The 14,671-nt window shown below is 57.3% G+C and overlaps 1 protein-coding gene across 1 annotated transcript in view; it reads left to right on the top strand.

Annotated features, from left to right (window-relative positions):
* The first annotated feature begins 479 nt into the window (after nt 1-479).
* The window catches only part of SLC4A1 (solute carrier family 4 member 1 (Diego blood group)), a 47,362-nt gene continuing 33,170 nt past the window's right edge, over nt 480-14,671 (top strand). Inside the window, exons 1-3 of the mRNA XM_075911504.2 lie at nt 480-653; nt 6,981-7,073; nt 8,039-8,135. Coding sequence (XP_075767619.2) covers nt 7,041-7,073; nt 8,039-8,135 — 130 coding nt within the window. The 5' untranslated portion in view covers nt 480-653; nt 6,981-7,040. The remainder of the gene's footprint in view (nt 654-6,980; nt 7,074-8,038; nt 8,136-14,671) is intronic.

Below are 14,671 nucleotides of genomic sequence, written 5' to 3'. Positions count from 1 at the left end.
TAACAGTGATAGAGACGCGGCTGGTAAACACAGACACCCCTGCGGTGAAATCGGCGGGAGCTGAGAGCCTTGATCTTCCAACACGTCACATCACAGCAGCTGGGGAGATGCCTCGCCAGACGCACTTTTTTTTTTTTAATAAAGTTTGAGACGGGTTTCCTGTCCTACCGCCCAGGGCATTCCCCAGAGGGAATCCCCAGAAACTGGTAAACAAGATATTGCAAAGACACCAGCGAGGCCATCAACACGACCCACCAAAAAAAACCTGGGCATGAAACTTCATTTGCAAAAAGTCAATGAAATTAGTAGCGTAGGAGAGAGATGGAGGCTCAGGGTGGGGGGGCCGGGCAGGGTGATGGCCATTGCCATGGGTAGGGAGGGGCGGGCTTGGTTCTACAAGATGGCCTCTCCAGATAATGGTGTTTACGGGGCCACGGTAGGGGTGAATCTCCAAGCAGCAGGGCAGTGCGCAGGGCTGGTGGGCCTGCGAGATTAGGGAGGTGAGCGTGACTCAGGCGTTTGAAGCGCCTCCAGCTGGAGCTCAGGTCTCTACTGTCTCCCCGGCGGGCAGGCTACCACAGCTGAGCCAGGTGCTCCGGAGGAGAGCCCAGCTGTGAGGCGTTGCAGGCTTCCCGGGATCCCACCGGGCACTGGTAGGTCCCTTTGCTCATTCGCTCGCCTTGGGGAGCGGGGCTGAGTGGGTGGAGTTTGGGTGCCAGGGGCGGAGTGGGGTGTTGGGGGAGCTGAGGGGGGAGCAGGACCACGAGGGCAGCGGTTTCCGGCTCCCCGGTATCTCCGGAGGGAGTTGGGCTGGCTCGTGCCGGGGTGTCTTCGGGAGGAGATGGTCTCCAGGGAGTTCTCCCTAAGAACGCGGATGGGTTTGGAGGCTGCCCCGAAATCCTGGGCTGCAGAGTCACCGCAACAATGACCAGCCCCTGATCCTAGCCAGACGCCAGCTGGAGCCAGGCCCCCCGACCGCTCCCCCGTGTGTCCTGTTGGATCCGGGTCTCGGCAGCCTTGCAGGGAAGGTGCTGGCTGGGACTTCCTGGATGTGGGAGCCAGGCTGGGTCACAGAGCCCACCTGCGGGCGGGTAAAGCAGAGTAGCCAGAGAAGCAGAGCTGGCAGGAACAGCCTGTGCATGGGCTCCCTGACCGCAGGTCTGGCTGGCACAGCAGCCGGGGCTGGGCTTCTGTGGGAGAACGGGGCAGCTGAGCGCACCCAGCGGCCTGCTGTTGTGTCCCTCTAAAACCAGACAAGTGTTGAGCTCGTGTGGCCCGGCCTCCCCCTAGGGCTTGGGGATCCGAGGGGCCGGTGGCTCTCAGGGGCTGGCAGATGCCCTGTGGTTCTGCCTTTGAAGCCCAGAGCCGGCGGGAGCTGACTCGCCCCCGCGGGGCTTGGCTTAGCCCTGGTTCTCTGGCAGCCGGCCCAGCCTGGGGCCATGGTGGAGTTTCCTCCGGGGGGACGTTGATCAGCGGCGTGTGAGTGCGGTGCCCAGAAAGGCAGGGCCCGAGGGGCCAGACCTTCTACTCCCAGGCTCTGTGCTGCAGAGGGAGCCGTACGGGGCCCTGCTGTGGACGCTGATCCGTCCTGCAGTGCTGTTTCTGCACCGTGGGCCTCGGTGCTGGAGCCGGGGGCAGGTACAGAGTCTGTGCAGCTGTAACGCGCTGCGGCATCGGTGTCATTTGGTGGATCAAAGGCCATCCGGCAGTCCAGCAGCTGCCCGGGGGTGGGGGCGAGGCCGGAGAGGGAAGGTGGGAGATGGGAGGGGCTATTCCCCCCTCACCCCACTCCCCCGCTCTTTCCCGTGTTCAGTTCTTGTTGTGCTTTTTCACCCTGTCCCAATCCAGCTGGGCACAGCTCCGGCTGAGGTTGAACTGGCCTGTCTCCCCGAGGTGGCCCGGCGCTGCCGGAGCTGGGCTACTACTGGGCTAATGGGGACATAGACGATACCTCGGGTTAGGGAGGGGAGGGGAGGCTGGCTGCACAGAGGGGACCAGCCCACGGACTATCAGTGTGATGCAGAACACAACAGCTCCCCTCCTCTCCCCATACCTGGGGAAACTGCCAACACCGTGTCGCTGTTCATAGAAGCATAGAGCTGGAAGAGACCTCAGGAGTCATCAAGTCCAGCCCCTGCCCAAGGCAGGACCAACCGCAACTCAATCAACCCAGCCAGGGCTTTGTCAAGCCGAGACTTAAACACCTCTAGGGATGGAGATAACACCCCCTCCCTAGGGAACCGTCCCAGCACTTCACCGCCCTCCTAGGGAAATAGTTTTTCCTAATATCCAATCTGGACCTCCCCCACTGCAACTTGAGCCCATTGCTCCTTGTTCTGCCATCCGCCACCACTGAGAACAGCCTCTCTCCATCCTCTTTGGAACCCCCCTTCAGGAAGTTGAAGGCTGCTCTCAAATCCCCCCTCACTCTTCTCTTCTGCAGACTAAATAGACCCAACTCCCTCAGCCTCTCCTCGTAGGTCATGTGCTCCAGCTCCCTCATCATTTTGGTCACCCTCCACTGGACCCTCTCCAATGCATCCACATCCTTTCTATAGTGGGGGGCCCAGAACTGGACACAATACTCCAGATGTGGCCTCACCAGAGCCGAATAAAGGGGAATAATGAAATCTCTGGATCTGCTGCCAATGCTCCTCCTAATGCATCCTAATATGCCATTAGCCTTCTTGGCTACAAGGGCGCACTGTTGACTGTCCCCCTCCTCTAAGTGCCTAAAGGGCCTTTTACTCCCAAGCGCTTTGCAGGCAGTTTGCTTCATCCCCTGCTGACATGCAGCCAGCTCTGGGGTGGGGCGTGTTCTACAGGGCACAGCCAGGCCAGGCGGGAGCTTCAGGGCAAAGATGAAGGCTCTGGGGGAGGTTAGGGCAGGCAGAAGTGGAGCTGAGGGCTCACACTGCTCGCACTGGCAACAAGAAAACCCGCCGGGGCACCGTTAACCATCGTGCAAGGCATCTCCAGCAGCGCGGCAGCCCTAGCACCAAGCATGGGCCCTGGTTCACTGCTGGCTCAGACAGCAAAGAGCCACGGTCTGAGTGACTCCCTGCAACTGCCCCTCGCCCTGGATTTCCAGGCCCAGCCGCAAAGTGCGCCCCAAGAGCAAGCTTCCTGCCCCGCTCGGGGGCTAACGGGCCCTCCTGGGCCAGACTCTAGTCACCGTGCGAGCTCCTCTCTCATTGCTGTTCACTATGGCCCAGGTCCTGTCTGCTCGCACGGGACAGATCTCCAGCCGCACCCGGGGCTCCTGTCGCAGTCGCGCCACCTGGCCTGGACCCAAACGCTTTCCTGCCCCTTCCTCCTCTAGCTCACCAGCCACCTAGCAGGCTGGCCACGTCCACAGTGAATCCTTGGGCTAGTGAGCCTGTGAGGTCCCTGGGGCCGCCCCCTCCCCTACGAGGCTGCAGAGAGCTTGCAAGTCATAGAATCATAGAATCCTGGGGTGGAAGAGACCTCAGGAGGCACCGAGTCCAGCCCCCTGCCCAAAGCAGGACCAACCCCAACTCAATCCTCCCAGCCAGGGCTTTGTCAAGCCGGGATTCTAGGGATGGAGATTCCACCCCCTCCCTAGGGAACCCAGCCCAGGGCTTCCCCACTCTCCTAGGGAAAGAGTTTTTCCTAATCTCCAACCTAGACCTTCCCCACTGCAATGTGAGCCCATTGCTCCTTGTTCTGCCACCCGTCACCACTGAGAACAGCCTCTCTCCTGCTTCTTTAACCCTCCTTCAGGGAGTTGCAGGCTGCTCTCAAATCGCCCCTCACTCTTCTCTTCTGCAGACTAACTGCGCCCAACTCCCTCAGCCTCTCCTCGCAGGTCATGTGCTCCAGCCCCCTCGTCATTTTTGGGGCCCTCCGCTGGACCCTCTCCAATGCGTCCACGTCCTTTCTCTAGTGTCATCTGTAGTATCCTGTGAGAGGGACTCAGACTCCAGACTCAGGCTGGGGGCACGCCCCCCACCTCACTGCTCCTGTAGGCTGCTATAGGTTGGTAGCGAGAACCAAGGTGGGGAAGTCCAGTTCTTCAACCCGGAACCTCCTACTGGCCATATGCTTGGGGTCCCCAGAGCCCTACAGGGCAAGACGGCTCTGAAAAATCATCCACCCTCTGCGTCCAGGGCTATTGATAATCCTTAGGGCCCCTGGGGCTGCTCTTCAAAGTAGAAGGCTCCAGGATCGGGCCCAGCCAGCTGTGATGGCGGCTTGGATACATCTGGCAAAGGCTGCACCAAGACCCAGCCTTCAGGCAAGGGTGAGGCAATGGCATAGTGTGAGCATGCGTCGCCTCCTAGTGGCTGACCCCCGCTACTGCAGTCGCCTGCGGCTCCCGGGGCTCTGCTTTTGGCTCAGACGCTAGAGGGCCGTGTGGCAGGCGCCGGAGGGTCTCCGGTTCGAGTCTCACTGTTGAGCAGGGTGTCCGCCCAGTGTGCGCCTGGCTGCAGCCTGTCGCCTCAACCAGCTGTGCTGAAACAGGGCTCCCAAGAAACCGGCTTCACAGACAGGTTGCTCGGAGCCAACGCTGCGGTCGGACTTCAGTTCACAAAATGTGTCGAGGGGCCAAGGCGAGCTCAGGATTTGGGGCGCGAATGCTCCCAGGTGTTTTGGCGTGTGTGTGTGCGAGGTGGATCGTGGGTTCTAGGAATCTCTGTTACAGAAATGAGCTGGAGGCCTGGCTCCGGATCTGGATGGACCTCTGGCTCCCCCTTCTTACGTGGTGTCCAATGGGGAACCAAACTCCGCTGTCACTCAGGGTGCATGGAGCCGCAGGCCGGGCTGGGCAGGTCTTCTCCAGACTCCGAAGTGGCACCAGTTTAATGGAAATCCTTTTTAACAACGGGTTTAGGGAAGCCGGTGCACACCTGCCTGCACCCTCCTGTGTGGGTAGAACACAGCCTTTCGCATGGCCCTGTTCCCCAGCTGCTTAAACAGAATAAAATAAACCTGGTGTAAACCAAAGTGGGACTGTCCCCCCCAGCCTTCGGCGTGGGATTCAAACTTGGCCAGTGCCACTCTGCCTACAACCAAGCCCTCATTTGACTCTAAATTGGACCCCGGTTCTGAAGCCAATGGCCTAGCCTCCTTGCCTCAGTGCACTCAATCCCTCGGTAGCCCAAGGTGGGAGATGCACTGGCCCTGCGGGGGGACTCGCTGAGGGACTCTGAGCAAAGCCTGGCACCTCGTTTCCCCCCCGGTTACCTCAAACATCTCCCCATCAGCGGAGCAAGGTCCCAGCATTTGGGGGTGGGAGCGAGTGACCGGAGTGAAGGGCTCCCATGAGAATATACGAATGGCCAGACTGGCTCAGACCAAAGGTCCATCCAGCCCAACATCCTGTCTGCCGACAGGGGCCAATGCCAGGTGCCCCGGAGGGAGGGAACACAACAGGGAACCCTCACGTGATCCCTCCCTCCCCTGTCACCCATTTACAGAGAAGCAGCGGCCAGGGACACCATCCCTAGCCATCCTGGCTAATAGCTCTTTTTGAACCCTGTTAAAATCCTAGTCTTCACCACATCCTCTGGCAAGGAGTTCCACAGGTTAACTGGGCGCTGAGTGACGAAACACTTCCTTTTGTTTGTTTTGAACCAGCTGCCTGTTAGTTTCATTTGGTGAGCCCTAGATCTTATATTGTGGGAATAAGTAAATAACTTTCCTTTGTTCGCTTTTTCCACACCAGGCATGATTTTATAGATTTCTACCCTATTTCCCCCGCCCCCCCAGTCTCCTCTTTTCTAAGCTGAAAAGTCCCAGTCTTTTTAATCTCTCTTCATATGGGATCCGTTCCAAATCCCTCATCATTTTTATTGCCTTTTTCTGAACCTTTTCCAATGCCAATCTATCTTTTTGGAGATGAGGCGACCACATTTGCACGCAGTATTCGAGATGTGGGTGCACCATGGTTTTATACAGGGGCTGTAGGATGTTCTCTGTCTTATTCTCTATCCCCTTTTTACATTCTGTTTGCTTTTTGACTGCCGCTGCACACTGAGGAGATGTTTCCAGAGAATGCTCCTCAATGACACCAAGATCTCTCTCTGGAGTAATCGTAGCTAAGGGATTCCCCATCATATTGTATTACTAGTTGGGATTGTTTTTTCCAACGTGCAATACTTTACATTTATCAATCCCGTGTGCGGCGGAGCGCGGCGCAGCGACATGACACCCCTGCAGCGTGCTCATTGCAAACCTCAAAATAAGCCGGTCCCAGTAGCCCAGAGAGCTCAGATGGAAACACAAGCACCATCTGCCCTGTGGGTGGCAAGTAGTGGGGATGGACAGATGGCACCAGGTCCTGATGCATTTCCTGTGGCGTTCACCGCTGGCCCTGGCTACGGTGCAGAGTGCTGTTCCAAAAATCCCTTGAGGCTCCAGCTAAGATCAGGGCCAGGTGCTACACAGGCCAACTGACGGAGCTTAGCTCAGATCCTCAGAGGTATTGGGCGCCTAAATCCCATAGGAATCACTGGGAATTATGCACCTCAGTAGCTTTGAAGATCTGGGCTAGATAGGCTAATGAGAGCAACACTGGGTTATTATTCCCACTGCACAGACGGGAATTTCCCAGGCCTGAGAAGGGCTGATGTCCCCTGGGGTTGGGTGCACAGCACTTTTGGAAACCCGGTCCTGGGGCAGTGCCTGGTGTCACACTCAGAGCCATGGAAATGCCCGGAACTGAGTCCTGGCTCTGTTTGCCCCTCCTGCCCAAGCCAGCCCTGTGGCTGCGGACGAGACCTGGATCCTCGGCTGTGCTCCGGGATGCTGCAGAGAGGGCCAGGCGATCCCGGTGCGAGCCACGTCTCCGGAGAAGCAGGGGCGGCCATAAATGAGCCCGACAGTCGGACATTGGGCAGGGCTGTGTGGGGATCCCGCCGGGAGCCGTGTCGGGGGCGGGGGGAGCTGCCATACCAGACCCACCCTGCGCGGTTCCTGCCCAACCTGACAGGCGCTGCTTCCCTTTCCATTTGCAGAGATCTGGGCCGCACGGGGGATGCTGCCTCCAGGCTGATTGTGGGACCAAGCGAGGGACAATGAGCCAAACACCCATGGAGGGGCCAGACCAGGTAGTGGAAACGCTGAGCCAGGCGGTATCTCTGCTCCGGCCAGCCCAGCCTGCTTCGCTCAATGCAATCCCTGCACAGACCCTGGGCTACCATCCCCCCACCTCGGGGGATCCCTGCACAGACCCTGGGCTACCATCCCCCCACCTCGGGGGATCCCTGCACAGACCCTGGGCTACCATCCCCCCACCTCGGGGGATCCCTGCACAGACCCTGGGCTACCATCCCCCCACCTCGGGGAATCCCTGCACAGACCCTGGGCTACCATCCCCCCACCTCGGGGGATCCCTGCACAGACCCTGGGCTACCATCCCCCCACCTCGGGGGATCCCTGCACAGACCCTGGGCTACCATCCCCCCACCTCGGGGAATCCCTGCAAAGACCCTGGGCTACCATCCCCCCACCTCGGGGAATCCCTGCATAGACCCTGGGCTACCATCCCCCCACCTCGGGGAATCCTCGCACAGACCCTGGGCTACCATCCCCCCCACTGGGGGAATCCCTGCACAGACCCTGGGCTACCATCCCCCCACCTCGGGGAATCCCTGCAATCCCCCCACCTCGGGAAATCCCTGCACAGACCCTGGGCTACCATCCCCCCACCTCGGGGAATACCCGCACACACCCTGGGTTACCATCCCCCTACCTCGGGGAATCCCTGCACAGACCCTGGGCTCCCATCCCCCACGGGGAATCCTCGCACAGACCCTGCTCCACCCTGGGCTCCCATCCCCCCACCGGGGGAATCCTCACACAGAGCTTGCTCCACCCTGGGCTCCCATCCCCCCACAGGGAATCCTCGCACAGAGCCTGCTCCACCCCGGGCTACGGTGCCCACAGGGTTGTCACATCCGAGGAACCCTCTGTGTCCCTGAAGGGACATGGCACTGTGGCTCAGACCTTGTGCCCAGGGATGCCGCTGCCCAAGCCGTGGTGCCATGACGGGCGCTCTCCCTCCTCTCCCTAGGAGGACTATGAGGAGGGGCTGGGGAGCAGACTGGATGAAGAGGGCTACAGGGACCCCGAACTGAAGCAGTCGAAGATGTCTCTCGAGGAGCAAAGCAGTGAGTAACCCAACTGCTCCGAGTGCATGAAGGGTTAAGAGGGGCTTAGGGGTCCCTTACAATGGGAGGGGGGCCCGGGACATTCTGGTTGCCACTGGCAGCTGTTTCCTAGCGACAGGTGGGGGAGGTGATGACTCAAGGATCCTCATGCTTCAGGGCATGCGCTGCCTGGGCGAGGTCAGGAAGGAATTCACAGCCCTGCCATCTCACCCCAGGAGCGTGGTGAACCATGAAGGGTTTTGATCCCCTCCCAGCTGGGCCTGAGGTGCCCCACGGGAGGGGCCCCCCGTGCTCCGGGGGCCATGCCCAGCAGGTGTGGTGAGCTCAGGGCTGTGTGTGAGGTGCATTGTGGAGGGTTTTGGGGGAGGCTTCTGCACACTAGGCGCTGGCTGCAGCTGGAGATGGGGTATCAAGCAATGCTTTCATCGAGTATCGGGGAAATCCTGCGTCCCGTGTGGGTGCCAGTATCCCAGGGCTCGGAGTTATGATTTGCTGGATATATACCAGAGCAGAGGTCTAGGCACTGTGCAAACTGTGGACCTCGGGGGACGGAGGGAGAACATGCTGTCTGCTCAGCGCAGGAGCCCCGAGGTCCATGGGGCTGGGTGGATCGTTTGTGTGATCGGTCTACGTGTGTGGAGAGAGAGACAATGATGGGCTGGAGGGGACCTCGCTCCAGCTCCCTGCACTGAGGCAGGACCGAAGAAACCTGGACTCTCCCTGACAGGGCCTGTTCTTGGAAAGTCTCCAGCCCCCTGGGAGTTAGGAAGTTTGTCCTAATATCTGACCGAAATCTCCCTTGCGGCAGATATCGCCCATCGCGTCTTGTCCTCTGTTCCGTGGCCGTGGAGAACAATTGGTCCCTGGCCTTCCTGCAACTTATCTGCGGGCTGGTCAGGTGTCACCCCCCCCCCACACACACACACACAGTCTCCTTTGCCCAAGATGAAATGGGCCCAGTTTTTTTAACTTTTCCTCTGAGATCAGGTTTTCTCAATCTTTTCTCATGTGAGTGTCTGTGCACAGTGGGTGGGTGAGCCTTTCTCCCCCCTTTGCCTGCCCACCAACCAGCCTCCTTGCCTTGTGGTTTGCTACCCCTGCAGTCTCACATGGTCCCCCCTCATCCAGTGATCCACTTCCGTCACCCACTCCCAGCCTCTGGCAAACAGAGGTAGGGACACCACTCCAGCCTATGCTGGCTCATAGCCATTGATGGACCTGCCCTCCATGAATTTATCTAGCTCTTTTTGGAACACTTTGAAATCCTGGTCTTCACAACATCCTCTGGCAAGGAGTTCCACAGGTTTGCAGTTTGCTGCTCCCCCTGTCTGGAAGAGTCCCCAATATACATATACTAGCAGACTTGCCCGGCATTGCCTGGGTCCTTCAGGGCAGGGGGCTGGCAGTGTGGGGGGTGCAGGACTCAGGGCAAGGCTTTGGGGATGTGGGAGTGCACAAGGGTGGGGGGGTGAGAGTGAGGGTGGGGGGGAAGAGAGATTCAGGGTGGGGAGGTCCCCTCTGGCATGGGCCTTTTCTCTCCAGCTGTCAAAGGGTGTCTTTTCTTTTCCCAGTCTCCCCACTGCCAGGTGCCTTTTCTCTCCCCCTCTCTGGGGCTGCGGCTAAGGGCTGGGAGCGGGGGAAAGGGTTTGGGGCAGGGAGCTACTTACCTGGTGAGATGGCGGAGTCCCAGCCCTGCTGGCCATTTCCTTGGTGGTGCAGCCACTGCAGGAGAGCTCTCCCCTGCAGGCTCGCTGCCCCCGGTGGCCACTCTCCTATTACATCCCTCCAAGCCACAGCCCCTCCCTTTGCATGTTATGGAAAACAGTCCTTTTCCCGGGGCTTCCGGTTGGCCTGGCACCACCAAACCCTGCCCTTGCTTTATGTTCGGAGACCAGGAAGCTTCCTGCCTCGCTCTTGCCGCTTAGGAGGAGCGCCTGAACAAATGGACTCGCAGACAGATGCACAGACAGACAGACGCACTCTAAAATAGAGCGAACGCGAAGGAAAGGGTGAAATTCACAAGGAATGTCGCACAAATCCCCAGAGAAGGATCTGGCCACCTGGCTGTACGGAAGTTCGGGGCATGACAACTCCGTTGTAGGAACATCTAGGAAGTATATGGCTGGCTGTAAAGTGATAGGATGCTAGAAATAGACAAGTTGGGAGGTGCAACAAATGCAGCTTATCACAGAGATGGCCTCAGGACATTGTTGTTACAGGGGTGATGTCCAAACAGGAAGGGAGAGGAAGGCAGGAAAGTCTAGTGGGTAGAGCATAGACGAGGGCTCAGGAGACTTTCCCAGTCCAGTCACAAGCTTCCTCTGCCACCTCGGGGGAGGAACTTAACCTGCACTGCTTCCCAGGTGAGCTGGGGGGCTGGACTCCAAGGGAGACGCTCAGATCCCGGCGTGCGGGGGTCCTACGAGTTCCTCGGGAGAGGTAGCTATTCGGGTGGTTAGGGACCAGCCGCTTGACACGGGACAGCCGCAATCCCCAGCTGCTCTGTCACAACATGTTCCGTTGGCAGCTCTGACGCTATTCCGGGGTCCGTGGCTTTCACACCTCCCAGCTGCCACGCTGCCCTGCCACCCCGGGAACTCGGCTGTTTCACTGGTAACAAGCTCCCTGATGGGCAGGCCCTGGGAATTATCCTTAGGGCAGAAATGATGCAGGCTCCAAGCAACTCCAGCCTCTTGGCTGGGGAGCTAGGCCCCTCTCTCCCTTTGCTGTTGCTGCGTCAGATCTCCCAGGAGAAGTCCAGCTAGGAGGCTTCGGAGCGGAGATCTGCAGGAAGGGGCTTAGAATCATAGACTCATAGAGCTGGAGGAAACCCCCAGGAGGTCATCAAGTCCCGCCCCCTGCCCAAGGCAGGACCAATCCCAACTCAATCATCCCAGCCAGGGCTTTGTCAAGCCGAGACTTAAACACCTCTAGGGATGGAGACTCCACCCGCTCCCTAGGGAACCCATCCCAGGGCTTCACCACCCTCCTAGGGAAATAGCTTTTCCTAATATCCAACCTAGACCTCGCCCACCACAACTTGAGACCATTGCTCCTTGTTCTGCCATCCGTCACTACTGAGAACAGCCTCTCTCCATCCTCTTTGGAACCCCCCTTCAGGAAGTTGAAGGCTGCTCTCAAATCCCCCCTCACTCTTCTCTTCTGCAGACTAAACAAACCCAAATCCCTCAGCCTCTCCTCGTAGGTCATGTGCTCCAGCTCCCTCCTCATTTTGGTCACCTTCCGCTGGACCCTCTCCAATGCGACCACATCCTTTCTACAGTGGGGGGCCCAGAACTGGACACAATACTCCAGATGTGGCCTCACCAGAGCCGAATAAAGGGGAATAATCACTTCTCTAGATCTGCTGGCCATGCTCCTCCTAATGCATCCTAATATGCCATTAGCCTTCTTGGCTACAAGGATACACTGAGGAGGGAGAAAGCAGCGCTCTTCCCTCCAGCCCGTACTCAAGTGTGAGGTCAGTGTGTGTTGTGCTGCCGGAGGCAGACTTTGGTGTGAGACAAAAAACTGGACTCCTGCCTCTTTGTGGTTGTTAATGATCACCTGGCTGGCAGTTTCCTTAAAAGCAAGTGTATTTTGCACTTCCCGCAGCTGCTTCTGGTTGGATACAGGGCTCTCTGTCGCCTCGGGTCTGTAACTCTTGGGCAGAGCTAATCAGTGGCTGAGTTCCACTCCAGAGGTGGCTGCATTCCTGTGGCAGGGAGAGAGACTCCCAGGAATGTCACAAGGTTTCATTAACATCAGTTAAGCACTTTGTGAGTCTAGAGGGAAAGGAGAAGAGCCTAGGGAGTTATTTTGAAATAACAAGCGGCGCGTCCAATGACCAAGCCCGCTATTTCGAAATAACGGGCTGGTTATTTTGAAAAAACAACTCCTGCTTTCCACGGGGAATAGCGCTTATTTCGAAATAGCGGTTGTGTGGATGCTCCACTGCTGCTATTTCCAAATAATCGCTCTCCAGAATCAGAGGGGAGCCGTGTTAATCTGAATCTGCAAAAGCGACGAGGAGTCCTGTGGCACCTTATAGACTAACTTATATTTATACCTGCTTCTGGAATTTCCACTGCATACATCTGACGAAGTGGGTCTTTGCCCATGAAAGCTTGTGCTCCAATAACCCTGTTAGTCTATAAGGTGCCACACAGGACTCCTCGTCACTCTCCACAGTCATTCAGAGTAATTACTCCCCAGTGCTTCCTGCGGCTCTCAGTCAAGGTAGCACGTCCTCTTTAAGGGAGCCTGCCTCGGACTCATTTCGAGGCTTCCCTGTCGTGTGGACACGCTATTTCAAAATAGTTATTTCGAAACAATTTCCTAGTGTAGACATGCCCTAAGAGTGACCATACTGGGTCAGACCAGTGGCCTATTTAGCCCAGTAGCCTGACTCTGACAGTGAAATGCCAAATTCTTAAGAGGGAATGAGCAGAGCGGGTCAATTTCCCTGTGACAACTTCTGGCAGTTGGAGTCTTAGGGAAACCCAGATCATGGGCTTGCATCCCTGACCGTCTTGGCTAAGAGCTTTCGATGGGCTTATCCCCTGTGAGCTTATCTAGTTCTTTTTTGAAACCTGTTCTACTTTTGGCCCTCAAAACATCCCCTGGCAGGGAGTTCCACAGGTTGACAGTGCATTGTGGGATGTCTTTGCTTAATGTTTGTTTTAAACCTGTTGCCTATTAATTTCATCAGGTGACCCCTTGTTCTTGGGGTATGTGAAGGGATAAATAACACTCCCCTGCTCACTTTATCCACAATTTGTAGACCTCTATCATATCCCCTATCCCTTCATTGTCCCTTTTCTTTTGAGTCTTTCCTTCCGGGGAAGCTGCTCCGGGGAAATCATTCATGTGGCTCTTCCCTGCTCTTTTTCCTCTTTCGATTCTAATTCTAGACTGATTAACCTCCCCCACCACCTGCCCGTGCTATAGTTATTAGCATTGGCATGAGTCCGAAATAAAAGAAACCCTCGGGCACCTGAAGCTCTTTTTAACGGCTGATACAGGTCCACAGATACAACCCAGCTGTTTCGAAAAGGTTAATGCCCCGAGCCTCCTTCTGTTCAGACAGCGTGAATCATCTCTCAGAGGCCGCGGTGGCCTATAAATATCTATTACGACACGTTGGCACCAGAGTCTGTTTGGTGCAGTCCTTGTTTACTCATTCAGTCGGTATTTATGAGCTTTCTAATGGCCTCCAGTCTCGGAAGGCCAATAATTCAGCTGGCCGCGAGTCCGATGGAGATCTAGTGCGCCGGGGCTTCCTGTTGGCTCAGTGATAACAGGGGCAGCTCAACGCCTGAATTATTTCCACCTTTCCTGCTGCTTTCTTGGTGCTCATTCCTGGTGCCAGGCAATGCTGGGGAGTATCACGGGCGGCCTGGCTGCTAGGAGCTTTGTTGTATTTTCACTGCCATCCGCCCCCGCCTCCCCAAAGACACTCAAAGGCAGGACCCAGCAAGCTATGCCTGCCCTAGATGGAGATTTGCATCTGTAGCCAGCCCCACGGCTTAAGTCTCCATGCTGCCCTCTCTCGGGGGCTCGCTGCATCAGTGCTTTTGGACACCACACATTTCATCCCTCGTGTTATTATTAGCTGGAATTAACCCACCAAACTCTCCAGACGGAGGCAGGCTGTCGTCTGACAGGCTGAGGCAGAGAGGTGAAGTGATGTGACCAAGGTGATGGAGCAAGTCAGTGGCAGAGATGGGCTTAGCCCAGAGAGGCGCATTTGGCTGCCAGCCCCATGCTCAGTTCGATGAGCCACATACACAGGTGCTTGCAGCTGTCCTTAGCAAGCAAGTTTCCTACCTTGAAGCTGTCACGAGGGGTCCAGCGACAGGGCCAGGCCTGGGACATCTAGCATGAGTGCCAATACACCAGGGCTCTCCAGAGCTAAAAGTCGCTGAAGTCCCCGACTCCCACCCTGGGCAGCTTGGACACAGCAGGACGCACACTGTGAATCTCAGATCCTGGAACGTAAGGGAACCAGACACCAAAGCCAAGTCCGGGCTGGACGTTTTCAAATCCTGAACCGGTGACGGGGGTGGGGGGGGGAGTGTCTCATTTGACCCCCACCCCCAGCAACTTGGCGGAGGCAAAAAGACAGCACTCACTGTTCCCTTGAGCGTGTGCTTGTGAGCACAACATGCAGGAATGGGTGTAGTTTTACATAGGGGGACAGGTGTGGGGGGGACAGGCATGGTGTATCGGGAGAGGCAGGGGTGTGTTTTTCAGCCCCTCCTGCCGGCTTAGCCGTGGTCTATGCCCTATGTAGGGAAGGATAATGGAGGTGGTGCCGCTGGGCAAAGCAGGAAGCTGGCAGAGGCTGGCAGGTGGCTGTGGGCAAAGTGAGTGAGCTAAGGAGGCAGAACGCACACCGGGCATTTCATCTGGGGCCAGGGGCTGTGTGTGGGTGAGACGAAATTAACAAGGGCCTTGAGTCACCGACCTCTGAAGCCAACAGAAAGCAGCGCCGAGTCCTAGGTAGGCTTTGGACTGCGGTGTCTGGGGGAGGG

This window comes from Pelodiscus sinensis, chromosome 29 (assembly GCF_052426305.1).
Source record: "Pelodiscus sinensis isolate ZL-2025 chromosome 29, ASM5242630v1, whole genome shotgun sequence".
In the NCBI taxonomy this organism is placed as follows: domain Eukaryota; kingdom Metazoa; phylum Chordata; order Testudines; family Trionychidae; genus Pelodiscus; species Pelodiscus sinensis.
Note: the sequence above shows the minus strand (reverse complement) of the source record. Positions and strands in the feature narration are given on the sequence as shown.